The sequence below is a fragment of the Dromiciops gliroides genome, chromosome 6 (genome assembly GCF_019393635.1).
Source record: "Dromiciops gliroides isolate mDroGli1 chromosome 6, mDroGli1.pri, whole genome shotgun sequence".
Taxonomy (NCBI): Eukaryota; Metazoa; Chordata; class Mammalia; order Microbiotheria; family Microbiotheriidae; genus Dromiciops; species Dromiciops gliroides.
In genome coordinates this window covers 277728624-277748963 of record NC_057866.1, presented here as the reverse complement: position 1 = coordinate 277748963, position 20340 = coordinate 277728624, and the positions used below count along the sequence as shown (strand labels likewise).

At 53.7% G+C, this 20340-nt stretch overlaps 1 protein-coding gene across 6 annotated transcripts in view; it reads right to left on the bottom strand.

Annotated features, from left to right (window-relative positions):
- Nucleotides 1-20340, bottom strand: part of MTUS1 (microtubule associated scaffold protein 1) — a 123188-nt gene that overhangs the window by 64042 nt on the left and 38806 nt on the right. For 4 of the 6 annotated variants that reach the window (XM_043972615.1, XM_043972617.1, XM_043972618.1 and 1 more), the window contains exons 2-3: nucleotides 14289-16447; nucleotides 11499-11694 (exon numbers count right to left, since the gene is read on the bottom strand). In XM_043972615.1, the coding sequence (XP_043828550.1) occupies nucleotides 11499-11694; nucleotides 14289-16268 (2176 nt within the window). In that variant the 5' untranslated portion in view covers nucleotides 16269-16447. Of the gene's footprint in view, nucleotides 1-5327; nucleotides 5416-11498; nucleotides 11695-14288; nucleotides 16448-17146; nucleotides 17273-20340 lie in introns of those variants that run through there. The other 2 variants (XM_043972620.1, XM_043972623.1) reach the window with 2 other exon arrangements.

The window sequence follows — 20340 nt, the reverse complement described above, 5'->3', positions numbered from 1 at the left end:
CTAGAAGCATGCATGATGGTCTCGTTGGAAGCAATGTTAGATCTTGCTACTAAAAGGCAAATGTTCTGAGAGCGTCTTAGAAATTCTGTGCATTTTTCTCCTAAAGAAAATGTGTTTGTGAAAGCCAGAAATACAAGAATGTTTATCATTTGGAGAACATTAACATTTCACAAACCCAGGCGTGCACTCAGCCTTAGCTAAGGGCAGGCTGCTGGGGAGGCGGCACACAGGCCCTGGGCTCTTCAAGCTCCAATTTCCCCTGTGCCCCCAGGAGCTGAGAGCTAGAGCTGCTGCTTAGACCAAGCCCCTCATTTACAGAGGGGGAAACTGAGGCCTACAGAAGAGGAGTGACTTGCAGAAGTCAGAGCAGGCCTGGAAGCCCAGAGGCTGCAGTTGCTGAGCCAAGCTGTCCCTGTGTGATGCTTGAACCCGACGTTGCTTCTGGGCAAGGTGACAGCTGAGGAGAACTCACTGTTCAGTGTTTGGGCAGGAAGGCTGGGAGGGAGACTGTGTGTCCCAGGCCCATGACCCCAACCCACCTCCCCCTGCTGGCTCAGGAGCCACAAGGAAACATGTTTGTCAAGCGAGCCTTCTTGAAGTCGTCCCCAAGCCTCAGTCTCCTTCACTGTAAGATGAGGGGCACTAGCAGCCCCTCCCAGCTCTTAGGCTAGGATCCTGGAACAGGCTCAGCATTGCGAACCACAAATACTATTAGTGTTAAACAGATGTTTTAACAGCCTCCCCAGCTACCAAGCATTCATTCCTTCCCCTCACCCCACCCCCCCATTTGGGCATTCTCCACATGACCAAACAGCATCTGACCTGAGGTCCAGACTGGAGAAAAGCAGTAGCCACGGATGGGTTGGGCCGGGACCTACCACCAGGGGGCACTAGACCATTACCAGCTACCTGCCATTACCCTGGGCTACCTGCTCCCGGGCGTCTGTGTGAACATCAGCTGGAAGCAGGATGAGCCAGGGCTCCCCTGCTCTGTGTGACACCCCACCCCCAGACAGGCCTGAGCTTCTCCTGGCCCATAACGCTCCGGCTCCCTCTACCCCCACCTCTCGAACTGGGCCACCGAGGACCCCAGCCCAGTCTCCTTTCCCTTTCCCCAAGCCTTAGGCATGAGGCCTCCTGGTACGGCCTGCCAAGCACTCCCTGCTCTCTTCTTCTAGTCTATCCTCCCTAGGGATGGCACCTCACTCTGGTATGGATGGGCGCTTCAGGATGAGGACACCAACCCAGGGGAAAGGGCAGGACCTAGGGAGGGCAGCCAGAGGCAGGGCCTGCGGGCCAGTGGGGAAGGCAGGAGGTGGGGTGTACCCAGAGGCTGGGCTTGGGGGAGGGACAGTGTGGGGGGAGGGGGAGGGAAGACAGAAGCAGAGCCTGGGGGTCAGGGGGTGAAGGGCAACCAAAGCCAAAAGCGATTTATCCATCGGTCATTTCTCGGCCTCTGAGCATCAGAGATATTCTGGCAACCTTTCCAGACAGTCACTTTTCTTTCTCTCTCTTTTTTTTTTTTTGGTGAGGCAATTGGGGTTAAGTGACTTGCCCAGGGTCACACAGCTAATAAGTATTAAGTGTCTGAGGTCAAATTTGAACTCAGATCCTTCTGAATCCATGGCCAGTGCTCTATCCACTGCACCACTTAGCTGCCCCTTTTTTTCTTTCTTTCTTTTTTTTTTTTTTTGGTGAGGCAATTGGGGTTAAGTGACTTACCCAGAGTCACACAGCTAGTAGACAGTCACTTTTCTACCAAAATATGGGCTAAAAGCCCCCAAAGCAGCTCTGCTAAATTTCCCAAATGGAAACAAGAAGGTCAGAGGGTCCCGCCCCGCTTCTCCAGTCCCAATCTGACTCTCCCCCAGCTGCAAGCAGACAGGCTCCTGTTTCTAGGGGGGGTGGGGCAGGACCGGGCAGGCACAGAAACCAGCCAGAAAATTTAGACTAAAAACTAGTCTTTTTCCAACCCAAAGAAAGAAGATACTGGCTCCCACTTATGTGATGGGCCTGGGGAGGGCTGCCAAGTATACTGTCCCATCTTTCAGCCCCCCAGATGGGGATCACACAACTGGGCAAATAGAGATTCGCTCCATGGGTCAGTCCCTGCCCCATTTTGTTTAAAGGACAGGCTGAGGTCCAGGGTGCAGGCTGCCTCTCCTTCCCCTCCCCCTCATCTAAGCTCAAGCACTCCAATCCTGTTTCTCTGCCTTTGGTGGCTCCCTTCGACCCCTCCCTTGCTCCGACCCCTCCTCCTGGGCTGCCAGCAGACTCATCTTCCCTCTGCCTCCTTGTCAGGATGCCCTCCATTCACAAAACCATCAAGGAATCAAGGGAAAGTCATGTTCTGTCAACTCACCCACCAAACAGGCCACAATGAAAGGGGAGGGTGGAAATGTGGGGGCACCAGTGGCAGCAGAGCCTCTGCTATGTCCTAGCCTACCCTGTTCTACAAGCACAGCAGCCTGGGCCCAGGAGGAGACCCTGGGAGTCCTGCTTGGGCCGGCCTAGGGCCCCAGCCTACCCTGTTCTACAAGCACAGCAGCCCCGGCCCAGGAGGAGACCCTGGGAGTCCTGCTTGTCCAGCTTGGGCTCAGGAACAGACTATAACTGTCCGAAGTACAGCACACACAAACTCCAGAAGCCTAGGCACTCCCAGGCTGGGACAACTCCTTCTGTGTCCTCTTATCTGTCACCTTCCAGCCTCATTTCTAGTTTCTATTGCTCCTTAGCCTTTTGTGGGTGTCAGCCTTGTTCCCCAGTTAGAATGAATAGGTGGTACTGGAGGGCAGAGTTTGTGCCCCACAGAGGTGGGTCCCCACCAGCACCGGGTACCCAGTCATCATGCACTAATTATCACCTGCCCCATCCCACCACATGCCACGGGCAGCCTCTCTTTCAATGCTTTCTGGTGGGCACAGCTAACCAAGTGACAGTTATTTAACCACTTCTTCATGAGTCATCACCCTCTCTCCTCAGACTGTTAGGTGGGGCTGGGAGAGCCAAGCTGCTTTCACAGGGTGGCATGGCTGGACAAGTCAGCGGAGCTGCCCCAATCCTCAGAGACGCACTCATTACCCTGTCTCTGCACGCACAACAGGTCTGTGAACTACTGCTCCAGCATTGTGGGCACCTCAGCCAGGGTCTGCCAGAAAGAAGTCTGGTCCCCATCTCCCCCTCGCCTGGCCCTTCTCCTCAGGGGTGAGCAGCTCTTCCCTCCCCCGGGGCCTCTGCCTACTCCATTGTGTGGCGGTGGCCATGAGCCAACAAGGTCATGGCACAGACCCCACACTGATAGGGGCTCAGTAAGTGACCCTTGGACACTGAGGCCAACAAAACTGACACCAACCCATCAATCACATCCTGCTCTGAGGGCCTCCCTAGGGGTGGCTCTGGGGCATGCCCACAGGTGCCCCAATGATGGGCAGAACCAAACAGTGTGGCCTCTCCTCAGTGTGTCCCCATTCCCCTCAGCCTTCCTTTCAGGAAGTTTTCAGGAAGACCCCCTGGTGAGAGCAACTACAACACATAAGGATTTCTTGCAGAAACACTCAGGTCCACTTGGCCCTAAATTCGAGAGTACCCAAGTTAGAGAATTCACAAAATGAAGTGGATTTCCTGCAGTACCTAGTGAGCTTCCTCGGGAAAGAAGAGAATGATCCACACAGTCCTCATAGAGCTGGCGCTTGGGGGTCACTGATCTGTACATAAGGATTCCCTAGTCTGCATAATGATTTGGCTTTAAAATGTAGTACTATTTTCTTGTAGTTTTCTTCTGCTAAATAATTCCCAATTACATTTTAATCTGGTTCAGGCACTTGGAGGTGTTGTGGGCCCTGTGTCTGACCCCTGCCTGGAGAACAGAATCTGTACTTGGACCATGCAGGTCCAAAGGGAAAGGTGTGGCTGGTTCAGCAGCCCCCAAAGTGTGTTCACCTGCCAGGGGAGTCTAAATCACAAGCTGGCACTATCAGGGGGCCTCCTTGGGAAAAAAAAAGATTTAACTGAGATGCCAGGAAGGATGCCCCATCAAAAGTCAAAGTCAAAGTCAGTCAGCCAGTCTCCCTCCCTCTCCCTCCCTCCCTCCCTCCCTCTCTCTCTCTCTCTCTCTTTCATGCATGTGCACAAGGGCAATGAGGGTTAAGTGACTTGCCCAGGGTCATACAGCTAGTAAGTGACAAGTGTCTGAGGCTGTATTTGAACCCAGGTCCTCCTGAATCCACTGTACCACCTAGCTGCCCCTGAGGTCTCTTTTTGAGAGAGGAAAGTTAGCTGACATACATCTGTTTATGGCCTCCTGTGTCATCTGCCTGTGAGGCTATCCTGTGTCCAATATGCATTTGGTAACTTGAATACTTGTATGGGATCTGAGGACTTCTTTTTACTCACAAATGCCTGTGGACTGACTCATAGCTGTACAAGATGATTTCTAAAACTTCTTTCCAGTTCTAAATCCCATAATTATAAGATCCCACGTTTGCCTAAGGTTTTTAGAAATACAATCAAAAGAGGAAGAAAAAGACCTTACTGAATCAAGAATAGGTATTTTGTATTTATATTTTACATTATTATATATTATAAATATATTAGCATATTATAAATATATTAATTATATTTTTATAAACTATAGCCATTAGCTATTTCAGAATCCAGTTTATTCTGAGTTTTTTCAAAGGAAAGGAGAAACTATGAGCAAATTAAGAATAAAATATCTTAATAATTAATCAGAAATATCAATTAAGCTGATGATGGCCTTCCTATTGGAAGCAAGGACCTCATATTGTGGGCCTTTAAAAGGAGTGGGGCCGTGGTTACTGGGCTTAGAAGTTAAAGCCAAGAACCAAACCACTCCTGAATGCCCCTCCCTTGTTTTCTACATTAAAATTTAATGATTCATCCATTCCAAGAACTGACTTGAGTGCATGCGCGCACACACACACACACACACACACACACACACACACAGTAGTCTCGGCATCATAGGCTTGGCTTCTGCCTCCTACATTTTTTAGGGAAAGGCCTGGGAAGGCAGGTCGACTTGGGATGATGACCCAGGATTCAGCCTCAGGGAGAGAAAGTAAGAGTGTTTCTGGAGCCCCCAAAATATTTGGGATAGAGGCAGCTCTCCCTAAAGAATCCCAGAGTCCCCTGTGATGAGGCAGGGCTGTTCCTCCCTAGGGTGGGCAATCCCTGCTCAAATCCTGGGTCTGTGCTGTGCACATCGAGCCCGGAGCCCCCATCCAGCAGACCCCCACCCCCCGATCAAGCAAGTCTCAAACCCCAAGCAAAAGCATTTAATTAAGACACAAGACAGCATCACTCACAAGAGAACATGGAAACAGCCTCCTGGTGCAGGGGCAGACGAAAGGAAGACACAGCCAGGTGGTCCCCCATCTCCTCTCATCTGCTCTGAGGCCGGCCCAGAGAGCTGGCTATCTCAGACCTGCAGGGTGTCTTGGCTACAGTTCCCTCCAGCCACATCCAGTCTCCTCCTCCCATCCATCCTCCCCACTCTGACCCAGCCCACCGTTTGCCTCTTTATCTCTGTTCTCTCCCATGGGGCTCCCCTGGAAGGCTGCCTCCAGCGGATTTCTCTCTGCTCAGCAACACCCCAGGATGCCCCGAAGCTGAGCCCAGTCTCTCTCCAAGGCCTCTGCCTCCCGATGCTAGCTCTGCTGTCTGGGAAACCACACCACATCACCAGGCTCCCTCACCTCCTCCGAGCTCCAGGCCCTGTCCCTGAAGCTGTGACAGAGCACTCCCACGGAGGGCAGGCAGTTCCTGCCCATGCCACACAGCAGACCCGAGGCCCCGGCCTCTGAAAACCCCGCCACCCAGACTCCGGGAGACACTGGAAGCCACACGGCTCGAGAGAGATTTGTAAAAGGATGCCATTCCGGGGAGGTAAGAAAATGGGCTGTGGTGCTTTTTGTCTGCTTGTAGAAACAGCATGCAGACTTGGGAGGGACCCAGAGACCAAGCCTAGTCCCCTCATTTTGCAGAAGGGGAAACTGGGGTACCCAGAGAATGGCAGAGCCTTGGCCAAGGTCACACAGCCAGTCAGTGGCAGAACCAAAATTTGAACCCAGGTCTACTGACTAGCTCCACTAAAGTCAGCAGCTCTTAGAACTGAATTCTGATTTTGTTCAGTCATTTTCCAATCGTGTCCAGCCCTTTGTGACCACATTTGGGGCGTTCTTGGTAGATACTGAAGTGATTTGCCATTTCCTTCTCCAGACCATTTTACAGATGAAGAAACTGAGGCTCAGCAGAGAAGCAATGAACCCAGGGTCACACGGGAAGCACAGGGCAGAGCCAGTCCCCTACGTCGGCCCTTCTGACTCCAGACCCAACGTTCTTCCCACTACCCTCATAGCCTAAGGAGGTAGAGGCTTCGGGGTCCCTGCCGATGCCTCTCCATGCTCCCTTAGGACTTTGCCAGAGATCCTGCCACACCCTGTCCAGCTCTGCAGTCCCGCCCCCTTAACCGTCCTGTGATCTCTGCTGCATTCAGCCCCAGCCTCTGTACTCTGGCCATGGGGTCCAGGAAGGGCCTGAAAGCCCCAGTGCAGAGAAGCCCTCTCCCAGAGGGTAGCCACTTCCAAAGAGCGCCTGCCTCACACAGGGAGACACCAAATATTCTAACGCCATGATGGTGCCAAAATCTCTCTCTAAACCCCTCACTCCCCCCCTCCTGCCTCCAGACGAGGTCCAAGCCCCCCACGGGGCATCCATGGGGCCAGCAGCCTGAAGCCTCCTGTCTGGTGACTCCCAACCACCCCCCAAGGGGCGGTGCCAGAGCCTACCCTAGAGGCCCCCATCTAGGCTGCGACTGACACTTCTGGGGCTCAGCGGGGTTTGTGCCAGCCCATAAACCCATCGCTAATGCCATCCACTCCACAAGGCCTCCCTCAATTCCCTGGGTGAATTCCCTAGGCAGGACTGTGGTTTGAGCATTGGGTCCACAGTCAGACCCGAGTTCCAGTCCCACCCCACCCACTTACTAGCAAGCCACTTGATCTCTGCCTCAGTCTCATCACTTCTAAAATGGGGATAATAGAGGCCTAACCTTGTAGGGCTGTTGGGAGATTGAAACAAGATCCCATTTGTGAAGCTCTTAGCACAGTGCCTGGCACACATGAGACCCTTGATGCATGCTTAGCCCCCTCCCTCACGCCCCCCACATTCCAGTGATAGAGAGCATTTAGGGAGCCCGTGAGGGTTTGCAAAGCACTGTGGAAACAGCTCACTTGGCCCTTGTCAGAACCCTTGTGACCTCCACTGTACAGAAGAGGAAACTGAGGCAGGCAGGGGAAGGGACTTGGCCAGGGTCACACAGCTAGGAAGTGTCTGAGGTTGCCTCCAGGCCCAGCACCTAACTGCGATGGATTCTTGGCCGAGCGATCCGTGCACAAGCACTCAAGGCCACAATTCCTCAGCGCCCCCCACAGAGCAGCCCAAGAGAAGCTTAAAGCTGGACTCTGGTCTAGGGGCTGGGTGGCCATCCTCCAGGCCGAGAGGTCCTCCACCCAGGCTCCTCTCTCCTTCCTACCATCCCTGTGCTTAGCACTGTGCTGGGCAGAGGAGCTAAACAGGCGCATACACACACGTACACATACACAGGCACACGCATGCATACATGCACATGCATGCACAGAGCCTGTTACACATCTCTGCAACAGCCTGGTGGGGCAGGTCATGCAAGGATTAGTGCCACATAGACCCATTTTACAGACGTGGATGTTGAAGCCCAGAGGGGAGGGGATCCAGCCCACGGTCAGAGCTGGCTCATCACCGCCGCTGATCACTTTACTGATGACAGGAGCCCATAAAAAACACTGCTGACACACAGGCTGCCGACCGGCAAGCCTCAGAGCTAGGCCCCGCATGGCAGACCAGGCCAAGCCTTCCTGAGGTCCCCAGCTCTAAAGGAAAACATCAGAGACATGAACCACCCCTCATCATCCCTGGAGCCAAGCAAGGTCACACGTGGGAGGTCCAGAGGATCACAGAAGGAACCTCCCCATTTTTCAGATAGGGAAACTGAGGCACAGAAGGGTTAAGTGACTTACTCAGGGTCACACAGGGTCTGAGGTTGGATTTGAACCCAGGTCCTCCTAGGTCCAAGGTCAAAGCCCTGTCTACTACTCCACATTGCCTCTTACTCTAACTCTGAGCAAAGCTTCTTGGGAGTCACACTCTTCCTGGCAGAAGCCTTGGGCACTAGGCCTGAAAGCGGTTAAATGAGGCGTCTAGAGATAAAAATGCACCCCCCAAACACTCACACAGACACACCAGCCACGCTTCCTCAGAGCGGGCCGAGGCCTCCCAGCAGCCGAAGCATTTCCTGTGCCGCTGTCTGGTGTGGAAGGGACGGAGGCAAGCCTAGAGGAGAGGACGGGCCTGATCTCCAAGCAGGTCTTTAAAAGGGCCCTGCCCCGTGCTCTCCGCTGGACAGAGAAGCCAGCCCCTGGACACGGGGCCAAGCCACTCCCCGCTCCTGTCTAGCCCAGGCCCAGCAAGGGACCGATGCAGAGCCAAGGATCTGCCGGTGGAGACTGGGGGGAAGGGGGAGGAGGAGGGGGAAGGATGCCCAGCCACACAGGCGGTTTCCATCTCCCATCAGACAAGCTCTCCTTTGTGTGCCCCGTGCAGACCCACAGGCCTACCTGGATGCTTGGCTGGCTCTGCCTTCTTAACTCTTTAGTGACCAGCCCCTGCCCCTCCCCAGGCTACCCACTGTCCATGCAGGCCATCTCGTAGATGAGCTTTTTTTTTTTCTTTTGAGGCAATCAGGGTCTAGTGACTTGCCCAGGGTCACACAACTAGCATCTGAGGCTGGATCTGAACTCAGGTCCTCCCAACTCCAGGGCTGGTGCTCTATGCACTATGGCGCCACCTAGCGGCCCTTTGTAGATGAGCTTATAACAAATACAGTATGACCTCAGTCACCCCAAATTGTGTCAGTAGAGTTCAGAAGGGAGATTCTAGGGGTTCGCCGGAGGCTGGTTTCTATACCCCAAAAGGTTTACGCTGAGGTCACTGAGGCAAAGGAGGGGAAAGCACAACAACTCGGCCTTGTCCTCACGTGGACAAGCTGACTTGACACAAGCTGGGTGAGACACCGAGCCGCCCCAGGCCTCAGTTCTCTCTAAGGTCCTTTCCAGCCCTAGACTCAGGAGCCCAGGTCTTCCTGAGGGGGGCTTTCTGTCCGCCCGGCCCCTGAGCTCCTGGGGTTGTGGAGGCCAAGTAGATTTGGGTGGGAACGTATCTGGCAGAGAGCACCCCATTCCCTCGAGCCCTGTGCGTGGTCTCACAACGCTGCTTTCTAGCCTCCCACCAGGGTCGCTGATCTCAGCAGCAGAGGAAAGTTAACTCAAACACAGGACGGCAGCCTGGGAAGGAGCCATAGAGTCTACCTAGCCCCATCTGCCCATTTTCTAGAGGAAGAAACTGAGGCCCTTCCAGGTCAGGAGTTCTAAAAGTGCGACTGACGTCTGCCTCCTTCCTGTCCTGTCTGAAGGGTAGAAAGCAGAGAGTGGAGGCCTCCCTTACACTCTCAGAAACAGCAGGTCCTGCTACTGTATCTTTAAGTGCCAACTGGAATGTCATAGAGGTGCTAACTCAAACTTTTTAGCTTTCAGCTTAAGGAAAATGGAGAGATCTTATTTCCAGATGAAGCTATATCAATCTTTATCTTGCAAAAAAGAAGGGGAAGTCTTTATGTGGTATTATGAGTGAAGTGAATGATTAAGTAATTTTCAGTTGCAGTGATGGTTAGAGGCAACACTGGCCTCAATCTTATACTTGCAGCTAAAATAATGCAAATAGTTTATATATTTGTGTTACTATTGATCGCATTATCAATCAATTATATAGTCAGTAACTTTAATGGTAAGCTAATCATAGGAGAATGGGGTTTTGCTATAGATAGGTGTGCTTTCTACTGCCAATTGTTTTTAATTTAAATTTTTTTTTTTTTTTTGGTGAGGCAATTGGGGTTAAGTGATTTGCCCAGGGTCACACAGCTAGTAAGCGTCTGAGGCCGGATTTGAACTCAGGTCCTCCTGACTCCAGGGCCGGTGCTCTATCTACTGCCTATTTTTTAAAAAGAAGGGTTTTCCCCTAGTTCATTCAATAATACGTTATCACCTGGGGCAGGGGCTCTAAGTTAGTTGGTTAATTAATGAAAGAGATGTTGTGACTAGTTATCGATAAGAAATATCCAGTCATACCCTGGAATTACCTGGGGACTCTGATTCGAATGAATGCCGCTAGATGTCGATACACTCAGATCTAAGTATATGATACCTATTACATATAAGCTGAGGGGTGTCTGACAGGTGAGGCCGACTGACCTCATGACCTTGGTACCCTGTATGAGGGAGGACCTCTAAAGCCAGGAAGCCACGTGACCACAAGCTCTGAGGTGGGATTTGCTTCCCCTGGTTGGGGGGGGCGGGGATCTGCTTTTTGGATAGTGACCTCCAGACAGGTCACCAGGGATGCTCTTCTGGCCCCGACGAGGGGCCTGCAATGGCTCTCCAGTCTGAAGACAGTCTCTGGCACTCTGAGCTGGGGATAGCCAAAGAGGAAATCCCCTTCCATAACCCCAGCACCTCCCTGTCTCTGGGATTCAGTGACCATTTCTGTAAAATGGGAGAGGGGGGCAGGCTGGGTGCTGGCAGAGCCTCAGGCAGGTCCACCTGTCATTCCGCGATCTCTCTGTCCGTTCTTACTTGGACTTTGTTTTTTGCGGGGCAATGGGGGTTAAGTGACTTGCCCAGGGTCACACACCTAGTAAGTGTCAAGTATCTGAGTCACATTTGAACTCAGGTCCTCCTGAATCCAGGCCAGTGCTTTATCCACTGCGCCACCTAGCTGCCCACTTACTTGGACATTGAATGCCAAAGCGACTCAGAAGGGAGGCAGGCCCAAGCAGGCCATTCCCAGCCCTGCTCGAGTCTGAGGCCCAACTAGAAAGAACTAGGTGCCGTACACCAGTGAGCGGGTCCAATAGGCTGGGCCTTCCTGGGCAGTCATTCACACCCCAGTGGGCCACAAGGAAGGGCCACGCCCTAGGAAATGTCCCTGCACAGATCACTGGGCTAGGCCTTCTTTTTGAAGAGGAGGCAGTGTGGAGGCACAGATAAAAGAGCTGGCCCGGAAGCCGGGAGAGCCAGGAGAGCCGGGTTCAAATTCCTCTGGCACGTGTTGGCGATGTGACCCTGGGCACAAGGCTGAAGTCCCAGTTCTCACAGAGATACTAAGACAGAAAGTACAGGGGTAGCACTGGTAGAGAGAGATGGACGAGATGCCGGGCGTGGCCCAAAATAGAGAAAGGACCGGGCTGGCATTGTCCAGGTTTGCCAGAACAGCGGAAACTTCAGAGAGAACCATTTCACATCACCCAGGGAAGCCAGAGAGGCAGGGGACCCATTCCACAGCATGAGCCTGCCCCTGCTGGCCCCGGCACCCGGGCTGTGGATTCTTACCAGAACTGGACACACGCTTGGTTCTCTGCGGGGATAAAGCTCGCTCTGGGTGGAAATTCCTGGGCTCGGTGCTTCGCCTCCGGCAGGAAACTGAAGACCAGACTTTCATTTTGGGAACAGGTATTTTACTCAGTCCCAAGGGGTCATGCTTAGACCCATTTCTGCTTGCCCCGGGGGGCAATTTCAGTGTGGAGGCCTGTGGGAAAACAGAAGACGTTTAATCTCCATAACTGGGCCAGTCCACGTTTATTTAATAGAATGAGCCTTTTACAAAACAGAAAAACCCAAGAGTAAAAATTTGGTTGAAAGCCAAAGTCAGAGGATCTGGGTTCAAATCCTGTCCCAGTCTCCATTTCTTCCCACTGAGAAACTTGATGGTTAGGACATCACCTCTCAATCCTAGGGGACAATGATGGGAACCATCCATTATGAAGGACAAAGACACTTCACTACCCTCAGTCCCAGCCTGGGAGCCTCTTGGAGAAAGACTGGAGTGGGAAAGGGTGCCGGCCTGGGCGCTGGCCTGGGCGCCGGCCTGGAGGCTCAGGGAAGAGCTTCCCTCAGCAGTGACTCTCCCAGATGCCCAGGGGCCAGCCTGATCCCCAGCACACGACAGGCAAAGACGCAGGGAGCTGACCGGGAAGGACTGATCCCAAGCCGCCTGGTGGCCAGCACTTCTCTCCAAAGGGAGGCCCAATTTAACCCTTACTATTCCAGGAGAAGGCCGTGAAACTTGGGGAGCTCTTCAGTTAAGCAAAAAAACGGCCAAACCATGTCATAAACAGAATCCAGCTGCTGCCTCCTCCTGCCACTAACAGCTGTCCCACCATGAGAGCGACTAGTCCGCACCCTGCATCCATCCCATTGTCCAACACAAACACCTCTAAGTTCTGATCAATGAATTAAGCACCAGGCTTAGTCTCAAGAAGACCCGGGTTCAAATCCTGACTCAGACATGTACTAGCTATGGGAAACAGGCCATGTTATTTAACTGTGCTGGGACTCAGTTTCCTCGTCTGTAAAATGAAGGAACCTGACTCCCCATGAAGACCTAATGTTCCAGGATGCCATGAGATGGGGAGAGCGGCCCCTACCCTCTCAGAGGCAGGCCCAGGAGCGAGGGCCGAATGCTCATCCCCAGTGGGCTCTGGTGACAAGGCCCTCTCAGCTTCAGCAGGCTGGCCCATGGACAGAGTCCCTTACACCCAGAGTTGTGGGACCTCAGAGACCAGACTCCAACCCTGAACTCAACAGGACCCAATCAACAAAAGGTTGTGTGGCCCCTGCCCAAAGACCTGCAGGAAGGGGAACCCAGCACCTCTGGGCAGCCCCTTCCACACTGGGACACCAGCCCCCAAGAAGGGGGATGTATATCCTGGTCCTGCCTCTCTGTGACTCCCCATAACCCCAGGGGCTCTTGGTTCTAGAGCCAAGCAGACCAAGGTTAATTCTTCTTCCCATACTTAAAAAGACAGCAGGCACCAACCCTCACTGCCCCTAAACTTCAACTGACTCGTTATAGCCTGGTCTTGAGAGCCCTTCCCATACTCCATCCTCCAGACACTCCCAAGGTGGTCAGCATTCTCCCTAAAATGAAGAGCCTAGATCTGAACACGAGGCTCCCCAGAGTCTGACCAGGCTATAGGTCAGCAAGTGGCACCAGTGCCTCTCCAGGCCCATACCTTGTGGCACACTCCATGGCCAAATACTTGTCCTTACCCCCTTGCAGTTCTTCTGTAAGCTGAATCAACGGCACTCACAGCACCCCCCCCCTCCCCCAGGTGCTGCTCTCTGGCCATGCCCTCCCCCATCCCACAGCTGATTGTTTTCATGGAATATGGTGTGTGTGTGTGTGTGTGTGTGTGTGTGTGTGTGTGAGAGAGAGAGAGAGAGAGAGAGAGAGAGAGAGAGAGAGAGAGAGGAGTCCAGGGAGGTAGCAGTGCCTTGTACCGTAAGAGGGAAGGTGTGGGGGAGAGATAATGTGGTCGGTATAGGACATATTCCATTTAAAGCATCAGAAGACAGGTTAAGGCTGGACCAGTCAGCCTCAAATCATCTGCATGGAGATGCTGATCAAATCCATAGGGAGTCACTGAATTGCACTGAGCAGGGGAGTGGTGGGGTCGGACCTTGGCAGCAAAGGGAAACATCCCTGGCAGGGGACAGAGGGCATCAGACATGAGAGATGTTGGGAAGGGTCTTGTCACAGCCCATGTCACAATTTACAAGCCAGTTACACTTTGCCTGCCCTTGCAAGACTTAAGTAGATGACTACAAATAGGTGCCGAATGCAGGCAGGCCACCTCCTCTGGGCTCCCCTCCGTCGGGCCGAGCCCACCAGCCCCTTCCAGCCCTCCCATCTCACCCTTCTGTGGCCCCAGCCTGCGGCTGGGGAGGACCCAACAGCCACAGGAAGAGAACCCTCAGTGTTGATTGACAACCACCGGAAAATCTACAGCATGTCCATTTTACAAAGCACGCATATGCGTTAACCCACTTAACCTAAGCACCCTGGGGGGTAGGTAATACAGAACTTACTGTCCCCATTTCCAGATGAGGAAATGGAGCTCTGAGAGGGTAGGTTAGGGAACTTGCCCAAGATCACACAGCTAGAAGGTAGGAGACGGGGATTTGAACTCAGGTCTTACTGGCTCCAAGTGCAGGCACATTTAGAGCCCTGCAACACCAACCCACCTCCACCCAACTGTGGGTGTGCCTTCAGTGACTTTAGAGCCATTTCCAGGCTTCCCCATGCCCCTCTCCACCAAACCGGGCCCAAGGAGAACTTACCAGGACAGGACTGCAGGCCGACGGAAGGGTCACCACCTCCCCGTGCTCTTCCTGGGTGCCCAGAGGCACTCCCACACATCCATCCACACTTTTCTGCCTCTCAGCGCCAGCTTCATCGGAAGAGGGAGCTCGAGGCCCCTTCAGGGTAGATTGGGTCGTTCTCATGGGGGTGTTCGGGGCGTCTGTGCCCTTGTGGGGCCCCATGGTTCGAGCCTCAGACCCGGGCAAGTGCCCCTCCTTGGACAGAGCGGCTCTGGGGACGCCTCCTGTGTGGTTTGCTCTCCGAGTCTCATGGGAAGTGCTTCTGGGATGAGTTGTGACATGCACCACCTGGCTGGTAATGAGCTTGAGGAGGTGCTGCCTGTGGCTCTTGTTGGTGAGGACTTCTGCCTTGCCGGTGGCCTTCTGCTCGGCCGTCCTTGGCACGCTGCTGGAGGGAGGCTCTGCCGCTGGGGGCCTGGGAGGCAGCCCGGGCCCGGCCACAGCTGCCCTCGGCTCTCTGGGCTGCAGCACCGCCCGAGAGATCACCTTGGCTTTGACGTTCTTGAAGTTTGGCCTGGGAAAGCTGATCTTCTCCGTTTTATGGAGGCTGCTTCCTGCCGGGGTCCCCGTCTTGGGGGCTGGTTTTCCCAGGACTTTGCCTACGGCAGGTTTGACAGCCTTGATGGGGGCCCGTTTCCTGTCGGAGAACTTGGCTAGCTCTTGGGTGCTTTTTTCGGTTTCACAAGGCTTCTCCCTGGCTTTCTCGGCAAGTGAGACAGAAATGGTCTCATTGGGGCACCCTGGGATAGCTGGCGGCAGATAAGCACCATCGTGTGGGCCAGAAACGCCATCTGCCGCCTCCCACGTTGGCTGAAGCGATGGGGCCACTTCCCAGCCAAGCGGATGACTTCCTGCCAATGGGGCAGGATGACTTGGACTGGCCAGGCTGCTGTCGGGAGAGGCCATCTCGTTCGGTCGGCCTCCCGGCCGGCACACCTGCTCCTCAGGGTCACTGAAAGGTGCCCTGTCCACAAGGCATTCAGCCTCCGGACAAGAGCCTGGTGGCGGCGCAGCTGGACCACACAGAGTCTGCAAAGCAGGCTCCCCATTCAGTCGGTGTGGACATAAACCTAAAGCTTTGTCTGTCTGAGAGGTGTGCGAGATGTTAACCCCACCCAAGCCTGGCCCTGGGGCTTGGACGTCCTGTGCTTCAGTTATTTCCCGCGGGAGGCCATTGGTGAGGGCACTGGGCACCTTCTCTGGGGAGCACAAGCTCTCCTCTGTCTGCATGGCTGTGTCTGCTATCACCAGGTACGTGGTGTTGAAGACTGCAGAAGACTCCTGGGAAGCAGTCCCCGAGGGGCTGCCCGCACCCTTGACAGCTGAGCTCTCATCCTTTACACACATGTCAGAAGAACCTGAAGGGGCTACTGCAGCCTGCCCACGTGGAAGCCCAGGCTGGGGTGGGCTCCTCTGGGTCTCTGACACTTCCAGGGTGCCCTGGCCTTCATCCTTCATCTCCCAGCCTTGTTCCAGGCCAAGTACAGCACGGCCCATCCCGCCATTAGCATCCCCACAGGCATACCTCCACTCTCCGGGCACTGCAAGCTGGGCAGCAGGAGGGTGGGAGTGGGCATCATGATACTGGCATTCTGGCTCCAACGGGCCCATCTCGTCACTCCCCCAGGACCCCCCTGGGGTCTCACCAGGCATCGCCGATTGCATGGACGAAGACCATGCCTCCTGATAAATGTCCTCGTCCCCAGTGAGCGCTTTGGGACGGGAACGGCTTAAGGAAACCCTTTCCCCATCTGCCCCTAGCTCGTGCAGACAGGCTTCCTGAGCATCCCATGGGCAGAGGCGGGGGGCCGAGTCCCAGCCTGCATGAATAAAGGCTGATGTCCCTTCAAGTACCAACTCATTCCCACATTTATCCCCTCGAAACAGGGCTTGCTGTGAGGCCTCGTGCACCCTCTCTCCTGAATTCTGACTGTTCATTCTGGATTAACCTTTTTGGTGGGCTCAGCACAGACCCCTCCAGGTGGGAGGCGCAGAAAAGTCAGCGCTTTAAATAGCTGAAAATCCAAGGTGTCTCCTGCTCAGAGACGAGGCTTCCATCCCAAGATGTGCAGGCCATGCTCGTCTGACGTTCACCAGGAAGGGAAACACCCCGTGTCCTAAAATAAATAAAGCTCAGTGTAAAGGAAAAGTCAAAGAATTACTCATCCCACTTGACAATGCTTGCCCATTGAAGACTAAGGCTGGGAAACAAAAATTCACTCACCTATGAGTTTATCATCAAGCTCCCGACCCACACCCTTTCAGGGTCCCCCTCCCCACCCCCACCATGGGGACCAGGAGCAGGGGAGGCCAGGGCCCAGCACCCTCTGCATTGCCGCCCCCCCCCAGCTGCCTTTCTGCTCTGAGGGCCTTTGGGAGCAGCCCCAAGCTCAATTCACCATCGGCGCACTCAGGGTTCATCCTCCAACCTGGAAACCAGGAAGATGGGAGGTGTGTGCCCCCAGGGGGCAGACAGAAATGCGGAAGCCCTTCCAGACTCCGGGTGAGGAGGGCCAAGCCTTCCTTCCATTCTCAGTCATGTCGTGGCAGCTAGTGACAGGTCCTGACATATTCCAGGCACGGATTCTGTTAAGTCCTCAAGCCCACCCACCCCCTCTCCTCAGAGAATCCCACTGACAAAAATCCCTAGTGGAAGTCCGACCAGAGCGCTAGAACGGGTAACCCAGAGTTGTACAAGCTTTAGAAATAACCCAATAAATGCTGCCAAAGCCCAAGGCTTTGAGGGAAATGCACAGAGAGACTTGTGGGGACTCATGGAAAATGCAATCCATCCACAGAGAAAGAGTTGACGATACCTGAAGAAAGTCGCAAGTACAGTTTGTTGTTCTTGTTAGTTCCTTTCTCTAAAGTTGTTTTGTCTGCTATGTTTTGCATGACTGCACATGTATAACTTATATTGAATTGCTTGAGTTCTTAAGCAGGGATAGGGAGGAAGAGAATCTGAAACACAAAGTTTTAAAAATCAATGTTATGGGCCAGCTAGGTGGTGCAGTGGATAGAGCACCGGCCCTGGATTCAGGAGGACCTGAGTTCAAATTCAGCTTCAGACACTTGACACTTACTAGTTGTGTGACCCTGGGTGAGTCGCTTAACCCTCATTGCTCCACAAAAAAAATAAAAATAAAAAAGATGAAAAATTAGTGTTACCATTTGTTTTTACATGTAAGGTAGAGGAAAATTCTAAATGAATGAATGAATGAATAAATAAATAAATAAATAATGTGTAAATAAATAAGTGCAGGGGGAGAGAGGGGGAGAGGGCGGGGAGAGGGAGAGAGAAAAGGGAGGGGGAGAGAGAGAGAGAGAGAGAGAGAGAGAGAGAGAGAGAGAGAGAGAGAGTGTCAGTCTTCTGAAAGGGCCACAACACCAGGGAAACTCAAGACATAAGGTGAAAGCTGCTCTCTGGGCAATGAAGAGGCAATGCTCCAAAACATGCTGTGGCTCCCAGGTGCCTTTCAGATCCCAGACAAACTCTTTAGGCCTGCACTGAAAGTCCTAAGTCCAGTCTGGCTCCAGCCCCCCAACTCACTGGCTGGCCTCCAACTCCAGGCTGTCCCACTGCCCCCTCCTCACAGCCAGAGAGTGGATGGACACTCTCCTGCCTCAGCCCCGTAGTCCTCCTCTTTCTCTGAGCACCACCCAGGTGCCCTCTCCTCCCCAAAGCCTTCTCTGATCTCCCACACCACCTCCTCTTCCCAGAGCTCTCAGTCCCTTCCCTTGCCCCACCCCCTACCCTTCTGAGGGCCGAGAGACCTGCCCTTCACCTCATGTCCTAGGCCAGCACAGGGCCTTGGAGGGGGCAGGCGCTCTGCTCAGGTTTGCTGATGTGAATCCAGTTCTAAAAGCAAAGCCCGTCTGTTGCTGGGCTAACTTCTCTCCAGGAGGCCTGCAGAAGACGTGAGCCTCCCCTTCTGGGCCACACCACTTTGCAGGCCAGCCCTGAGCACACCCACATCTGTGCTTCAGAGGTCACTGACAGCTAGGGGTTCATCCTCAGCTTCTGACCCCTCTGTTTTCTGTCCTGCAGGTCCCCTTCTCATGTTCACTGAAGGATGGGCTGTTTGGGCTGGCCAGGGGCCTTCCTTCTTTGCTCCCTCATCAAGGCAGCCTGTCTCAGGCCAGAGAAGCGAGGCCCACCATGGTGAGGAACGGCCAGGAGGAATCCAAGCCAGCATTCAGAGAGGTCCCACTGTGTGTCCCAGGCACACTCAGCCCTACTCCTGGAGGTGCCGGGGCCAGGGAAGAGTCCCCAAGGAGGCTGCTGGGACACCTATCTGGCCAGCCCTCCCCACAAATATACCATCTGGTCTGGAGAGCTCTTTAGCTGAGGCTGCCAACCCAGCTCCTCCTCACTTAAAGGGGCTTCCGTGGAGTACGCAGGCTCTACTGCAGAACACAGCATGTTCCAGACTGCTTTCTGGCCCTCCCAGAAGACGACATACAGAGCCAGTGTAGGGAAAGAACACCAGTCCTTGATTGAGAAGACTTGGATTCAAATCCCACCACTGAGGCTTAGTACCTTGTGACCTTGGGCACGCAAGCACACAAGGCCCCTATTTCCTCACCTGACAAATGAGGGGGTTGGAGTAGAAAGCCTCTGAGGAAGATTCTGGCTCTAGACCCTGGGCTCAAATGAGATGTTTGTAAAGCACTTTGTGTGTATATGTATGTGTATGGATGGATGGATGTACATGTGTGTACACGCATGTGTGTGCATGTAGACAAATATCTATGTGTATACATACATACATACATATAAAATCTATTTGATCCCCACAACAAGCTGGGAGGTAGATACTATTATTAATCCCTTTTGACAAGTGAAACTGAGGCAGATAGAGGTTAAATGATTTTCCCAGGGTCACACAGCTAATAGATGTCTGAGGCTGAATTTGAACTCAGATCTTCCTGACTCCAGGCCCAGTCCTCTATGCACTCTTGATACCTTCCACCTCTCCCTTAAGGGGCAGGAAGTCCATAAATGCTAAGGATGGTGAAGACTTGGGCAAGAATCAGAGGGCTCAGGAGCCCAGGCATACCACCTGTGTATCTTCTTCCCAGTGGGGCTCCAGAAGACAGAGATCAGTTTGGAAAATGAGCAGCCAGTGCCCTGTCCTTCCTCTGACATGCAGCCCCTCTACGCTCACCAGCCCTGTCCATATGCCAGGGTCACATTACATTGTCCCTCCCCCTCCTCTGCGCCACTGCCTCCTGCTGCCCCCAACACTCAGGCCAAGGGACTGGTTCCCACCAGCTGCTCAGCTGCCTCCGGGACTCCAAGGTCCAGAGCCAGGTGTCACCACCCCCATCACAGCAGCAACGGATTTGAGATTCGGAGTTGCCAGGGACCTCAGAGGACACTGAGTCCACCCCCCTCATTTTTCCAGGTGAAGAAAATGAGGCCAAGGGTGGTAACCACACCTGTCCCCAGCCCATTTCAGTTTTTTCTCTGAGAACTTTACAGTGACCTCCCTTTCCCTCATCCTGAATGTAGCCAGGCCCATATCTTTCCCGCCCACCAGCCTATGTTCTCCCCATCCCACCAGGGCCACCAGACCATCTGGGCTTCTGAAAAGCTTGTGTCCTATGACTGCCTGGGGAATGCTGGAAGTCGGCACACAGCAGGTGCTGAACTGATGTGTGTTGTCTTTTTAAAAGAAGCACTGACACCTCCCCTCTAAGGAGGCCTTAAGAGAGGACAGACCTCCCCACAAACACATTCCCTGTCTCTGGTCAGCAGCCTGTCTGTACAATTGTGCTTACTGTTAGAGAGAACACACTTTACTTAGCCTGCCAGCCATGTTGGCTTGCCCAGCCCTTCAACTCCAGGAATCCAAGAGAAGCCACACATGCCTCCATGGAAAAGGCAGGACCCTGTCATGCCAGGGCTACAAGGTGAAGATGTCCCCAAGGAGACAGGGAGCCCCCCTCCCAAGCCCACAGCTCTCCTAGAAAAGACATCCTAAAGGCCTGGTCAGTGCCCACACTG